The 15,643-nt window shown below is 45.1% G+C and overlaps 1 protein-coding gene and 1 long non-coding RNA gene across 8 annotated transcripts in view; one reads left to right on the forward strand and one right to left on the reverse strand.

Moving 5' to 3' along the window:
* Positions 1–15,643, forward strand: part of SH2D3C (SH2 domain containing 3C) — an 83,713-nt gene that overhangs the window by 15,140 nt on the left and 52,930 nt on the right. For 4 of the 6 annotated variants that reach the window (XM_088665325.1, XM_088665324.1, XM_088665323.1 and 1 more), the window contains one exon: positions 2,642–3,899. In XM_088665325.1, the coding sequence (XP_088521451.1) occupies positions 2,851–3,899 (1,049 nt within the window). In that variant the 5' untranslated portion in view covers positions 2,642–2,850. Of the gene's footprint in view, positions 1–2,641; positions 3,900–7,986; positions 8,131–8,549; positions 8,739–15,643 lie in introns of those variants that run through there. The other 2 variants (XM_088665326.1, XM_060270588.2) reach the window with 2 other exon arrangements.
* The window catches only part of LOC148686668 (uncharacterized), a 29,604-nt gene continuing 15,402 nt past the window's right edge, over positions 1,442–15,643 (reverse strand). Inside the window, exons 2-4 of one of the 2 annotated variants that reach the window (XR_015948761.1) lie at positions 2,697–2,902; positions 1,718–1,855; positions 1,442–1,578 (exon numbers count right to left, since the gene is read on the reverse strand). This is a non-coding gene — a long non-coding RNA (uncharacterized LOC148686668). The remainder of the gene's footprint in view (positions 1,579–1,717; positions 1,856–2,696; positions 2,903–15,643) is intronic. The other variant, XR_015948760.1, reaches the window with a different exon arrangement.

A 15,643-nucleotide genomic window follows, 5' to 3' on the forward strand; every position in this document is an offset into this window, starting at 1 on the left:
AAAGCAGACCTCCCTTTACAAGATGTCTGATGGCAGCCCTGTATAGGGATTTGTTTTTAATGTTTAATGGGTGTCATATAAATGATACAATTCTTATAATTATAATGGAATAGGACGTTGCTATTTTCATTGGAGAAATGTTGGAGGGCATTTAAAAGTTGGGGTGTACTGTGACGGCAAGTGCAGAATTATGTGCATTTGTACAAGGGGTAGGGGCAATGAAGCATGTTGCAGCCCAGCCTCAGCCTTCAAAAATCGATCCACCTCCCCTCCCTTTCAGTTTTTACCAGGTTTTATTGCAATGCTGTTTCAAGGCTATCTTGAGGACTAGACACTAAATAATGGGGCTAAGGAGAGCGGAAGCTTTAAAGACACTGAATTGTGGTCCCTAGGGCACCAGTTTCTGCAGAAATGTTGATCACCTTAGCACAGATTGCACTCAGCAGCTGGTAGAGGTGGAAGACGCTAACATGCAATTACCGGTATAGCTAGCATGGAAAGAGACAGGGGTGCAGTTAATGGTTTATGGGGAAGGACGGGAGTCCCTGTTTAGAAGAGAGGAGGCATCACTTAATGGCCTGCTCCACCTGGGGGGCTCCTCCTGCTCCTCCTGCTGACCTCTCCGCCCAAAGACCTGTCCTGAGGCACAGCAGTTGCACACTTGATAATGCCTCTGAATATCACTGCAGAGACTGAAGGAGTGAGTCACTCCTTGCGACTATGCCGGCATGTAATCAGTTGTTCTCTGCAGCTGGACCAAGAACCACACTTTCCCTTCGCAGCTGTTTGTGTTTTGCTGAGAGAGGAGGGAGACAGCCAGCAACAGCAGGTGTCCCTTTGCATAGATTTCTGTGGCTGGTTGGCCTGGAAATTTCTTCCCAGCCTTCCCTGGGGGATTGTTTATGCCTTTGTCTCCACCTGACACAGACCAGTTTAACAGACCCCCCCCCCGCCCCCGTGTCTCTCATCTCTTGCCAGTTTGGTCTTCCTTCTTAGGCTTCTTGACTCTGGTAGCTCTCTTGCCAGTGTGGCAGGCCCAGCTGAGTTCAAAAGTAGCAGAGTGGAATGAAGCACTTCATGCCAGCAAGATAATCACATTTATTTTACTGTTTCTGTACAAACAACCCCCAAATCCACGTCCCCATAAGTAGAAAACTAGCACAGGAATGAACAGTGTACAGTCATACCTCGGTTTAAGTACGCCTCGGTTTGAGTATTTTCAGTTTAAGTACTCTGCGGACCTGTCTGGAACGGATTAATCCACTTTCCATTACTTTCAATGGGAAAGTTTGCTTCAGGTTAAGTACGCTTCAGGTTAAGTACAGACTTCTGGAACCAATTGTGTTTGTAAACTGAGGTACCACTGTATTTAATTATTTACTTGCAGGGAGGTTTTTTGTTTTAGAAATGTAGGGGATCAGTGGGAGAGGGACCCTCCTGTGGTGCAATTGTTCAGTGTTCCTGGCTGTGTCTGGCTGCTGGTTCAAGCCCACCCAGGGATGGCATTGGCAGGATTCCTGCATTGAAAAAGATGACCTTCGGGGTCCCTTCCAACTCTATGATTCTGTGATTCCCTTCCTGCAGTCAGAAACAACACAAGTCATTCTACCACTTTAGGATTCTAATTCACCAGGAGAAATAGGGAGAGATAGTATATGAAATTGTGTTGTGGTCTTGTATATTCCCAAACAATTGTTTATTGCATTTCACATCCTACCTTTCTTCCCAAGAGCTCAAAGTGGCATATAAACTTCTTCTGCCTTTCCCCTTTCCCATGTTTCATCTTCACAACAACCCTGTGATGTAAGTTAGGCTGAACGATAAGAACTGGTCCGAGTTCACCCAATATTCCATGCTGCGTTAAAACGATACAAGTGTTAGTATTTTTTTTTTATTAAAATGTTAACAAATGTTATGAGGGAGGATCCTATTGCTCTCAAGAACAGATGTGCTGAAATCAATGGCCATGGCTAACTTAATTGATTTCGGTAGGCCTACTCGTGAGTGGGGCTTAGTTGGATACAACTCAGAGCGGTGGGGCCCCTATCACTGCTTGAGGCGAAACAGGAAGTGTTGTCTTGCCCAGCCACTGCCACTACTCTGCGCCCTGCTGGGCGGCACCACATTCAGGCAAGACCGCACCCCAAATCTCACCCAAAATAGGAGTGGTGCTCCTATTTAAATCTTAATTAACTGACCAATTGCATTACAAATAATTCGGTTCTGGCCCCCTAACATAAAGCCTGCTCCCCTGACACGACACCCCCCTAATCCTGGCTATGCCCATGTCTGGGGGGCTGCCTCACCCTGCCAAATGGCTGGGCCAGCTCTGCCCCTTCCTGAATCCCTGGGGAGCTGCTGACAGTCAGTGTAGACAATACTGACCCAGACAAACCCCCAATGGTCTGACTCAGTATAAGGCAGTTTCCTATGTCATTTGCTTCCTACGTTGCTATGACATGGACTTGGGTCTCCCAGGTCCTAATCTGGTCCAAGGTGACCTAGGGAACTTTGAACGTGGATCTTCCAAACCTCAATCCTAGTTTGATATTCTCACTGGCACTAACTACTGTAATACAGAATCTTCTGGAATGTGTCCTCTCAAAACCACCAACCATCACCTTGTTTTGCTTTCTCCCAGAATTATTTAGGTTTAAAGGATTTGGGAGCCTGAGTAACATTCCACGGACGTTCACCTTGCGGCGTGTCTCTGTTGCTCCCAGCGCTCCACAGGCCCCCGGAGGGGGGCTCCTGTCCTCAAATGGCTTCTTGGCAACCACCATTGAAAGCACGCAGGACGACTTGAACACTGTTCCCAAAAGTCCGTCCCCTTACGCTCGGTCATGCGACATGTACAGCCACATGGGGACCATGCCAAGGGGCAGCTCCAGGAAGTCGAAGGCTAAGGCCAAAGACAAAGGCACACCAAAGGAGAAGGATCAAGATGCAGGGTCACAAACCGGCCTGCCATCTTTTCCCCACAAAAACTCTCCTATCGTGGCTAAGGAAGCAAAGCAGAAGCAAAAATTGCCTCCATCCAAAGCCGACCAGAGTCAGGTCCACATCCAATATGTGAGGCCCATCACCTTGCTCAACTCCTCAAACTCTTTTCCAGAGCACAGGCAGGTTTCTGCTGCAGGACCCCCAAAGAAAACAGTGAGGAGAAAGGAGGACTCTATTCATGTGCCTGGGAAGTCCTCCTTCAAGAGAGCGCAGGACGACTTGAATCCTGCACCCAAAAGCCCATCGCCACATGCCCGCTCATGCGATATGTCCAGCCATGTGGGGACCCTTCCACGAAGCAGTTCTGGAAAGTTGAAGGAAAAGGCCAAAGGCAAAGGGGCCCCTCAGGAGGCTGAGCCACCCACCGCCCCAGAGCCCAGCTTGATAGCTGTGGCACCTTCCCCCGGAAAAGATGCTCCCATGATAGCTGAGGACGCAGAGCAGAAAGCAAAAATGCCCCCATCTGAACCCAAACACAGCTCCCAAACCATGAGGCAGGCTGTCTCAATCAACACCTCAGACTCCTTTCTTGAGCCCAGGCAGACTCCTGAGGGACCCAAAGAGAAGACAAAGAGGAACAAGCAGGACTCTCCCCACGTGCCCAGGAAGCTCACCTCTGAAACTGTGCAGGACGACTTGAATATTGTGCCAAAAAGCCCGTCCCCGTATGCCTGCTCATGCGATATGTACAGCCACATGGGGACCTTGCCGAGAGCCAACTCTGGGTGCTCAAGGAGGCAGCCCAAAGAGGAATCAGTGAGGTGTGAGCAGGATTCTGTTCAGGTCCCTCGAAAAGCTGCCAAGGGCCATGCCATTATGGAAGCTCCCAAAGAACCTATCCTGTCTGGAGGGCGAGCGCCTGGAGAGGAAACCCTTCAAGAATACTTAGACGAGAGGTAAGGCAAAAGAAATAATCTGTGGCTGAAGAACTGCATTCAAGGAACAGTGTTGGTGTGAACAGCTTGTATTTCTCTTGGATAGGTAAAGGTAAAGGGACCCCTGACCAATCGTGACTGACACTGGGGTTGTGCGCTCATCTCGCATTATTGGCCGAGGGAGCCGGTGTATAGCTTCCAGGTCATGTGGCCAGCATGACAAAGCCGCTTCTGGCAAACCAGAGCAGCACACGGAAATGCCATTTACCTTCCTGCTGTAGCGGTTCCTATTTATCTACTTGCACTTGGATGTGCTTTCGAACTGCTAGGTTGGCAGGAGCTGGGACCAAGCAACGGGAGCTCACCCCGTCACAGGGATTCGAACCGCCAACCTTCTGATCAGCAAGCCCTAGGCTCAGTGGTTTAACCACAGCGCCACCTGGGTCCCCTATTTCTCTTGGATAGGAGCTGCCAAAGTGGCTCCTTCCAGATGTGACTGGCTTCTGTCTCTCATCAGCCTCAGCCAGCATGGCCAATAACAGGATTATGGGAGTCGTAGCCCAAAAACGCCTAGGGGGCACTACCTTGGCTAGCCCTGTTGTGGGGCAAAATAGAGGCAGGTAACCTCCAAAGGCAGAAAGTGCTGTTTGAAAGCTCATCATACACTCAGATAATAGGGAAGGGGCCTAGTTTTTGCATATCTTTTTTCTGGCTTTAGAAGTGGGCACTGTTGCAATATGAGGATGCAGTAGATTAGATCTTAGCATGTGTGTCCACATTAGCACACCTTCATTGCATGCTCTCGGGGACAGAACATTACTTAAGATGGGAGCTGCCATGTTTGTTGTTACAATTTTTGCCCTGTACATGTTTAAAGCATGGGGTGGCAGTAATTTTTTCTTCTCAAAAGTGGGCACAGGTGAGGAAAGCTGAACCTCTTCCCCACCTTCCTTCCCTTCCCATCCATCACCTCAGACGTTTTCCTTTCAGGCCAGCTCTGATATTGGAAAACTGCCTCAGGGGGGTTGGAAGGTGATTGGGAAGGAGGCACCCAAACCTCTTTTGTTATAAAAAAAAACCCCAGGGAATGGGTCCCCTGCCCGTACATGCACGTCTGTCACTAGTGGAGAAGCGGCACAGTGGCACCAATTTTGGGCAAGATCTCACCGAAATTGCAAGAGATCCTGAGCACTCTGAAATATTTCAACCCATACTGGAGCCACTTCTGTGTCGGTGTTGGTGCAGGTGGAAGTGCGTGTGGGGCTGCCGCCCTGGGGGGTTTCAGCTGCCTGTGGCAGCCTCCTCAATCCGCTTAATGGCTGAGCCTGCTCTGGAACTAAGTGGCAGAAACTGGAAGTAGAATATAAAACTGGGGGAAAGGTATTGATTAGGAGCCAATCACTCCAGATATCAATGACATATATTTGTGTGAGAATTGGCTGGTATAGATGAAAGTGCTCATAAAAGATGGGTAAGGGACATAGCTCAGTAGCAGAGAACGTGTTTTGCCTGTGAAAGCTGCCAGGTTCAATCCCTGACGCAGGGCTGGGAGATGCCCCAGCTGAAACCCTGGATTACTGCTGGCAATCAGTGTTGACGGTGCTAAACTGGGCAGACCAATGCTTATACCTGTGTGTCCCTACATGATGGAAACAGGGTTAACATCAGGGCTGGCTTTTATTTATTTTTTAAAATAAAGTCTTTATTGATTAAAACGATTAAAATGAAGATTTACAAAAAAGCAATCAAGGAAAAAAGGAAAAGATAAGAAAAAAGTAAAGTAAACATACATACACAGATACAATCACAAAACATACAAATTCAAACACCCATACTAATACAAACACATTTCTCTTTCTACTATTTACATTATTTCTACTTTCTTTTGACCTCCAATTATACTTGTTGCATTATATATTAACTGGGTACTTCCGCACAGTTATTTATCTTAGTTACCTTTTTCCTTATTTTATTCATAGTCTCTATCCTATTTGTTGTTTTTTCATGTGATAATTAGTCAGGCTCAGTCTACATTTGCCAATGGAGTTCTTATTACATTATTATTTTTTAAATATTCTTCAAATACCTCCCATTCCCTACAGACATTTTGTTTCATCTGCCCTCTCATTATGCCTGTCATTTTTGCTAGCTGCATATATTCTACCATTAACATTCTCCAATCCTCTATTGTGGGTACATAGGGCTGGCTTTTATTTATTTCAAACTGCCCTTCATCAAAACAGATTCTGTGGTGGTGTGTAAAACAACAGAGACAATATTTTTGGTAGTGTGTAGAATGTGGATTTCTTATCATTCATGCCCAGATGTCAGATTATGAGACAAATATGGACCGTGCACCCTGAAGCTAGAGTTGTGAGTGCATCTGTAGTGCTTACCATGAGCTGGGAATCACAAATGTTGTTCAGTGGAGATTCAGGGGCCAAGCTTATTCTGTGTGATTTCTGGATGGTTCTTATTTTCTACATAACTGACTGTAAGAGGCAGGCGTGTGACAATGGTGTGTCCGGACTCCTTCGCGGTATGTGCTTAGTGAGTGTTCATTTTGCACAAGGTTTGTGCAGAGGTCATATGATGTCTGCTCTTTCACCAAGCCTTTAGTACTCCATGCTATAGTAACTTTCAGGTGGGGTTGTTGCAGTGCATTCTGCATGGGGCTGTCCTTGAGCACGACTCAGAAACTTCGATCTAAAATGCAGTGGCTAGAATCGATTATTGGCTTCAGTTGCCTTTAGAACCCATAGAACCCCGTTCTAAAACAGCTGCATTGGCTGCCAATTGAGTTCCATGCCCAATTTACGGTGCTCCTGTTGGTGCTTAAAGCCCTAAATGACCAAGCCCCCAAATACCTGAAAGACTGCCTCCTTCCCTGCAGTTTCTCCCAGGTTTTAAGACCACCCCCCTCGGAAGTCTGGGGGTGGGTAGGTGGAATTCCCGGTGTGAGAGATATGTCTGTCTTCTTCACAATACAGCTTCCTGTGAATACTGAACACACACCTCTTTACCCTGGTGTTTGGATCTGAGATGTGCGCTTTCAGGGACGGCCCTATTCCTGTAATTGTAATTATGTTTTAATTGTTCTTAATTTTGAATTTTAAGTTGTTGTAATCTTCCCTGGGACCAGCAGGTCAAGGGAGGTAATAAATTTGATGAGGAGGAAGATTATGGTAATTTTTCCTGATTTGTTTGCATGAATGTTTGTATGCCTCTCCACCAATCAATTATTATCCAGCATTTTGAGTTCATTTCTCCATCCCATTCATAACCAGAAAAAGTATTTTTTTAAAAAAACAACAACACACCAAACGATTTATCATGGATAGGGTCGTCGGGGGATTTTGACAGAAAGAGGAGTGGAAATTATTTGTCCCAAGTCTGGAAGGAAATTAGTCCAGTGAATATGATCCATAGTCACTGTTTTCTGTCGTCATAATGATATGCCGGTCAATTACTCCATTTGCATTATGTTTCCTTTGCAGTGAAATGAATAGTGTGGAATAATGTAGTTATAACATAGTTAATTATGCAATCAATTATGTAAAAATTCACCATAGTGAACAGGGAGACGAATAACGTAGTTTTTTGTCAGAAGCCAAACTGCAGCAGAAACAGAAACAATGGCATGTGCAGCAAATATGAATGGAAATTTATGCCTTCTTGCATCCCTAGTTATGCCAGAGTGCTTTGATATATTTTAATTGCACAAGCTTAAATTTAACTGTGCAAAGTTTGTGTGTGTGTCTGTGTGTCTAAAAGGGGTGGGAAGGGGCAAGAGATGCAGGGACCCCCAACTCAACACCCATTACTTTTTAATTTGCTCCTGTCCTGCAGCAAACTATCATAACATCCCCCTTCCCAACAGTTCTCTCAAATATACATACAGAGAGACAGACAGTTTGAGGTTTGTTTTCTCAGGCGGTTCATGTTATGGAAAAGCCTCCACGCAGGCTGCAGATGCCAGAAGTGTGCTAATGAAGAGGAATTTCTCTCAGTTCTCAGGCCTCTGCTTGGCTCTGCATTCCAGGGAGGGAGGGAGGAAGGAAGGACATGGGCTTTGGGGAGGAGAGACAGAGACTAAGAGGGAGGGACTCCTGTTCACACTTCCACAAGTTCACTGCCGGCAGAGCGAGAGGCTGGAGCGGCTGAGAAAGCTGTGCAGAAGTCAGGACAGTGAGGGAGAAAAGCACAGCACAGGACAGACAATGACAGAAGTGGGCAGGCGATATCACACCAGGTAAGCAAGACCAGCGGCCCTTTGGGCAGCCATCCTGAGAAGGAAGAGGGAGTTGGAACATAGGAACATAGGAAGCTGCCTTATAGACCTCCTTCACTTGTCATTGTCCATACGGACCGGCAGAATCCCTCCAGCATTTCTAGCAGAAAAGGGCCTTTCCTAGTCCTACCCAGAGATGCTGGGGATTCAGGGCATATTGGGCATGTAAAGCATGTGCTCTGGTTGCCACCGATCTATGTAGCTAGCATCCCCCTTAGTGACCTAGTGTGTGTTCCTGTTTGCCCTGCATCCAGTGTGCTCCCACCGCTGGCTCAAGAAGAAGTATATATACAATGTTAGTTGCAGCCCATATCTAGCCTGTTTTTGTTATTTTTTTTTAAATGAATCACAGCATTTTTATGCATTTCCCCATAATTCAGCTTCACTCTGGACAAAAGAGCAACCTAGCTGTGTTTAAAGCCAGGGATATAACCCGAGTCAGACCATTGTCCCACCTAGTTCAATATCGTCTTCTGTTCTACTCCGGGTTGCAACAGCTGTCTGAAGTTTCCAACAGGGGTCTCTTCTGCAGAGGCCACGGACTGAATTTGGGACTGTCTGCATGCAAAGTATGTGGGCTGCTGTACCAGTGAGCTTCCGCCTGTCCCTATTTATATAGACTGCCTCCGCTTTTCAGCTGTATCAGGAAGGACAAGAAAGTTTTTTGGCATACTCGAGACTGATCTGGCAAAAGTCTACTTTGCCAGAGGCGTTTGTAGAATATTAATGCCCACACTTAACTTTGCTCTCAGGGTAGAAAAGTGGCAATGGTTGAGAGAAAGAGGAATTGCAAAGGGATTTGGTGTAGATATACTTCTCAATCTGGAGGTCAAAGGTCTTGGTTTGGCAAAACTAGCAGAGTGGGAACAAGTCCACCCTAAATGAAGGCACCACATTGTACGAGAGATTTATGGGTTCCTCTTCTGCCCTTCCTTAATCTTGGGATATGTGTGGATAATGTTTTTCTTACAACGCTTGGATGGGATGGGTGTCTAATAGCTGGACGAGATGCAAATCTAGATTCTTCAAAAAGTTATGTGTAGATATACACAAAGATGGATAGATACAGCTCTACCTATTATGGAGGAATGGTTGAGAAAACTACTGTATTTCAGCTGAAATGGCAAAGTTAACATGTTTAATTAGATAAAAACCATTATTGACATTTATTAAGAATTGGAAATTTATTTTGGTCTTCTCATGTGAAAGAGAAAATGAACTTGGATTTGAAGATTGGAAAAAAATATTGGCTTATAAAAAATAGAGTAGCTGAATGTTAATGGGTAAATACTGTATTTAGCTGACAGCCAGAATCGGAAATATTTTTTAAAAAATCTTTTCCCATTTCCTTTTCTTTCTCTCTCTCTCTCTTTTCTCCCCCCTCTTTGTTCTTGTTCCCTGTTAGATTAGATTTTTAAAGTATTTATTTTATTCTGGTGTATTATAAAAATATACTTTGTACTGGGTATAAACTTTTGTATATCACCGAACTTTTGAATCTCACTGAAAATAGACCTTAAAAGGTGATGTTGTAGACATGTTGTTGGTCCTTTTGAGCATCCCAAATTGGGCTTTGGTCGTAATCTGGGGACTTGGCTAGATTGGTAAAGAAAAAGCAATTTAAAAAACAACATAATTTTATTAATCTAGATTTCCAAGACAGCCTACAAACGAGAACCATAAAACAGATCAAAAACATCAGAAACAAAAGCAGATATCGTAGTGATTTATATGTGTTGTATATGCGATAGAACACTGTGCCACCAGATGGCACTGTGGAGTCCCATCTTTCCCTTCCAGATTTCCCTGTTTAAATTTACAACGCATTTACCGTAACTGAAATGCTTCTTTCATGTGTCTAGATCAGGGGTCAGCAAACTTTTTCAGCAGGGGGCCGGTCCATTGTCCCTCAGACCTTCTGGGGGGCTGGATTATATATTTGGGGGGGTGGTGAATGAATTCCTATGCCCCACAAATAACCCAGAGATGCATTTTAAATAAAAGGACACATTCTACTCATTCCCGAACCATCCGCAGGCCGGATTTAGAAGGCGATTTGGCCAGATCTGGCCCCCAGGCCTTAGTTTGCCTACCCATGGTCTAGATCCAGCTTGGGTCATGCCTAAATGTAACTGTTAAATATGTAGCATTAAGTGACTTATGTGTGTGCTAAGTCATTGTGGATCAATCACCACAGGTAGAATTCTAATGCAATCCAGATGAAATTCGCCACATCTAAGTCCCATGAAAAGCATTGGGACCTTAGGTAGCAGCAACTAACTTCATCCACCCACTCACTCCAAGAGGACTCCTGTCATGCAGCTAACATTTCACTGGCTCACAGCCATTTCTTTTTCCAGCCGAGACAGTTTGTACATTGGAGTCGTCAAGCTGCTGAGTAATAAAGCAATGAAAGATGGAGTGGGGTGCATTCGTGAGTCAGCTAATCTTTTGCACACCAGTTTTAGCTGCGTGTTGGGCTGATGTCAGTGAGCAGCGTGCATAACTGAGCAATGTTCCCACGACTGATAGTTCCATGTAGGATTTTGCACGTTAACACCATATAGCTGAGTTTTCCTCCCAAATATATATTACAACCACTGGGCTCAGGAAGCTGTTAGATCTGTAGTTCTTATTGGATTCTCAGTTCACGCTGGGCCAGGTGGGAGTGGCTCTTTGGTTTTTTTGTGGCACCTTAAGGACATCCAAACTCACCCTGCTAAGTAAGGTTGAGTAGTGGAGAGTGTTGCCTAGTTTCTGTGGTATCCAGGAGTGCCAACTTGGCCCCACGACTGTGGGTGCCCAGGGCTGTGGGTGCCATGCAGCGTGTATGGCCCTGGCATCGAAATGTGTGGGTGCTTGGGCATCCAGGGCCCCAGGGAGCTGGCGCCTATGGTGTCATCTTCCTACCATTATCAGTCTTCTGGTTTAGATTCTCCACTAAGTTTTTGAGGAAGTGCAGACTTCCTAGAAACAGGGGTGTAAAGGTAAAGGTGCCCCTGAACATCAGGTCCAGTCATGTCCGACTCTGGGGTTGCGGCGCTCATCTCGCTCTACAGGCCGAGGGAGCCAGCGTTTGTCCGCAGGCAGCTTCCGGGTCATGTAGCCAGCATGACAAAGCTGCTTCTGGCGAACCAGAGCAGCGCATGGAAACACCGTTTACCTTCCCGCCGGAGCGGTCCCTATTTATCTACTTGCACTTTGATGTGCTTTCGAACTGCTAGGTTGGCAGGAGCTGGGACCGAGCAATGGGAGCTCACCCCATCGTGGGGATTCGAACTGCCGACCTTCTGATTGGCAAGCCCTAGGCTCTGTGGTTTAACCCACAGCGCCACCTGGGTCCCAGAAACAGGGGCAGAAAATCACTAAGTTAAACTAAGCCCCTGCCCTGAAAGGAGGTATACTGTTTCCTCCTTAGCCATCTTATCTTCACACCATCATCATCAGGTAGGATCTGTGCAAAGCTGCAGTGTCACCATAAAGTGCAATACTGTACATTTAAAATTTACATGTGGATGAATCATGAATTGTAGAGTTGGATGGGACCATGAGGGTCTAGTTGAACCTCCTGCAATGCTGGAATCTTTTGCCCAATGTGGGGTTCAAACCCACAACTCTGAGATTAAGGGTCTCATGCTGTACTGACTAAACTACTCTCACTCCTATCTAAGACCTTTTCATTATTACCTTAAATCCCATTGGTTTCAGTGGATCTATGCTAAGTACAATTTGGCACTGTATCCAATACTCGTCATGTCCATTAACTTCTGGGGATCTACTCTGAATAGGATTCACATTTGCTACAACCCTAAACCTGGAGTCAACTCATGGTATATTTCTCCCCAGTGACCCAATAACTTCATCCTTATCTTGTCTCAGTAGTAGTCTTTACAACAGCCCTCTCTGTAAAGTAGGCCAGTATTGTTATTTATTTCCATATTGGATATGAAGAGCTGACGCTCAGCTTGTGGTTTAATTGAGAACTGAACTACATGAATAATTGCAAACACAACATTTGGAACCCTGTGAAGGTAAACACAGGTATTGTACTTCAGTGGAGGGAGGGGGAGCTGCAGCAGAAAGATGGCAGAAGGGGAAAGCATTAAGCAAAAGGGTTCAGCACTCATTCTTCCCACGCCAGCACCTCTTCTCAGCTCTAAGTCAACTGTTCCTCGAAGGAAGGGGACTGTGGGAGTTTTGCTGCGCACACTTGTGTGTAATGTGTAGCTCAATAGTTCTTCAGCCACAGCACATGTAGGAAGCTGTAGCAGGATCAGAGCAGCAGAATGTTTCTGAAGATGGTTGGTAGAAAGGCGAAAGAGGGTTTTACTAAACGGTCTCAATTTAATGAAACCTCCAGATGTCCTTCTGTTGTGTATTTGTGATGGTTTTGCGCTAGTGTATTGTGCTAGATTGATCCTACTTTTGTGCTTGCGCACGCAGAGGTTTGGGGGTTGACAGACTGCTCCATTTCCAATCACAGGTAGGTAGCCGTGTTGGTCTGACGTAGTCACAACAAAAGAAAAAAAATTTCTTCCAGTAGCACCTTAGAGACCAACTAAGTTTGTCATTGGTATGAGCTTTCATGTGCATGCACACTTCTTCAGATACACTGAAACAGAAGTCACCAGACGCTTATATATAGTGAGAGGATGGGTGTTACTCAGAAGGATGGTAGGAATGGGTGATTGACTGACTGTTAACGGCTGCAATTGGTCTTACAGGAAAAAGCAAGGGGTGAGATGGCTAAAGATAGTTTTATCATGTACTGTATAATGAGATAAGAATCCAATGTCTTTATTCAGACCAGGCCTCTCCATGGTTTTAAGCTTGGTAATAAGTTGCAGTTCAGCAACTTCTCTTTCCAGTCTATTTCTGAAATTCTTTTGTAATAAGACAGCTACTTTGAGATCTTGTATAGAATGTCCTGAATGTATCTGAAGAAGTGTGCATGCACACAAAAGCTCATACCAATGACAAACTTAGCTGGTCTCTAAGGTGCTACTGGAAGGAATTTTTTTTATTTTGTTTCATTTCCAATCAGTGCATGTCCTGTCATTTCCTACTGAAATCCTGTAACTTTTCATACCACAAATGTTCTAGGTTGTTGCTGCTGTTCTGTCACATGTCTTTTGGGGGGCTATGGCACAAGAGTATCCCCCCAATAAAGCAGCGCAGAAAAACCAGCCCTGGGAACTGTAGTTTGTTAAGGGGACCCTTCATAGAGCCCTAACCCTTCACAGCATTCTTAACCATCTACCGTTTCCAGGATTCTTTTGGCGAAGCCATGGCTGCATCATAGTGTTATGAGAGTGTTTTAAAGGCATGGTCAGGTGGAATTCAAAGCCACTTTTAATTGCCCATGGCTTTGGGTGGTGATAGGTGCACATCTCTATAGTTTGCATAACTATCTGGGAAGGGCAGGGTATAAATGTCAATTAATAAATAAACTTCTGAGGTTAAAGGCTGAACTAGATTTGATTATATTCCAGTATCTAGCCCTTGTTGGCATTATCTTTTTAAGCTGGTTCTGGGGACTCTGAGCCAGATCAGGAGTCTTTTTATCCACAGCAGATAGCAGGTATTTGGCAGTTGGTTCCAGTTAAAGCCCACTGACTTGCCCAGTTCCCTAGTGCCACAGTCCCAGTTCACCCCCCTCCCCAGTGCAGGTAATTTGATTTTGAAAAATCACTCACGGGAACGTTAACCTTTTCCTTCCCCTGCTCCTCTTTCTCTGCCTTGTCCTCCTCCTTTCAGCCCACCCACCTGCCCTTTCTCAGCCTTCTAGGGGGCTATATTTGTGCTTTTCCTTTGATAGTTTGTGCTGCTGGCTCCCTTAAGGGCAGCGCTCTCTCTCTCTCTCTCTCTCTCTCTCTCTCTCTCTCTCTCTCTCTCTCTCTCTCTCTCTCTCTCTCTCTCCCTCTCCCTCTCCCTCTCCCTCTCCCTTTCCCTCTCCCATAAACTTAAGGCTTGATAAAGAAATGTGCTGACTCTGGGCTGGGGGAACTGACCCACCTTTTCATCTCAAGACCGTTTGGGGTTTCCCTTCCACCAACGGCTGAGCGGCTGAAGAATCTCTCTGTATATGTGTCTCTCTGTACTGCAAACTTTTAAAAAAATACATGAGTCTGAGTCAGAGAAAGAAAGAGTTTGGTTGTGAAGGGCAAGAGAGAGCTAAGAGTCTGTAAGTTGCCGTTTGAAAGACGCAGGAGGGAGAGAGAAACTTGAAAGTTAAACCTCCACGTGGCTAAATCCAGTTTACCCTCTGTAATCAAAAGACACACACATTTTTTTAAAAAAAATGTTAGTCCATGAGTGGCACTGAATACTGCCCTTTTTGTCTGAAATGTGCTAACCTGCTTTACAGCGTTGTTGCAAGGATTGCATGAATACCCCCAGCCAGCATGGCCAGTGGTCAGAGATTATAGGAGTTGTGAAAGGCCATGGGTGCCCCATCCCTGAGCGAAATGTTTGCAAAAGGTTCTTCCAAATATCTTTAACGGGCAAAACAAAAGACTGTTCTCCAGCAACGATATTGGGATATGTCCTTGGAATATGGGGAATCTTTTAGACATAGGCACTTTCTTTTAGTCTCGAAGACAACATCAACATCGCTTATTCTTGAAGACAAGACTAAACACAGTGATGTTATCAATTAGCAGCTACATACAACCCTCTCACTCGGATTCTCTCGGGTTCGTCTCTAAACTCCCATCCCAATATGCTTCCTGTAAGGAAATGTCTCTAAATTACTGCAATCGCTACACAGCCTTTCTCACAAAACTTTCTCACAAGAGGTTTCTTCCATTCTTGCGAAGTTATTATGGCAGATAATTTCTCTAGGAACTTTATAGCATGGCAGAATTGCTCTACGATTCTCAGCTACAGTTCATCCCTTGTTTTCTGTAAGATTCATTAAGCATTTGCTGGTCCTAAAGCAAAACAGGGCCCTTTCAAATAAACAAGTTGTTGTTTTTATCTCAGTAAGACAAAATTGTTACTCTGCTCTGTAGTAGACCTTGCATTACCCTAACAATTGTTGTGCAATGCTTTGTAAAAGCAGGAGTGCTTGATTATGGATCAGCCACCAGGGTTTAAAGGTGGAGTCGTCCCTCAGCTGGGACCTCTGCCACAACCCTGCCTGATGGAGAGGTCTCAATTTCAAGGGAGGGACAGAAGCCCCATACAAGTTATTAGATATGAGAAGAAGGAAGAGGTCTAAGCTTCAAACAGTGGTTCATTCCACTTGCAGTTGTAATCTACACCTCCAACCAGGCAGATCATGCACAACTTCTTAAAAGGCAGGTTTATTTTTATTTATTTAATTTATATACACAACAATAGGCTGCTTTTTGTGGCATAGTCAACCCACGGCAGCTTACTGCAGTACAGAAAAAAAATATGCACTCATCTCCCTGATTGTTCCAATGAAACAGCTTCTTTTAGGCAGTCTCATCGCAGCTGAAAAATGCCT

This window comes from Zootoca vivipara, chromosome Z2 (assembly GCF_965207765.1).
Source record: "Zootoca vivipara chromosome Z2, rZooViv2.hap1.1, whole genome shotgun sequence".
Taxonomy (NCBI): domain Eukaryota; kingdom Metazoa; phylum Chordata; class Lepidosauria; order Squamata; family Lacertidae; genus Zootoca; species Zootoca vivipara.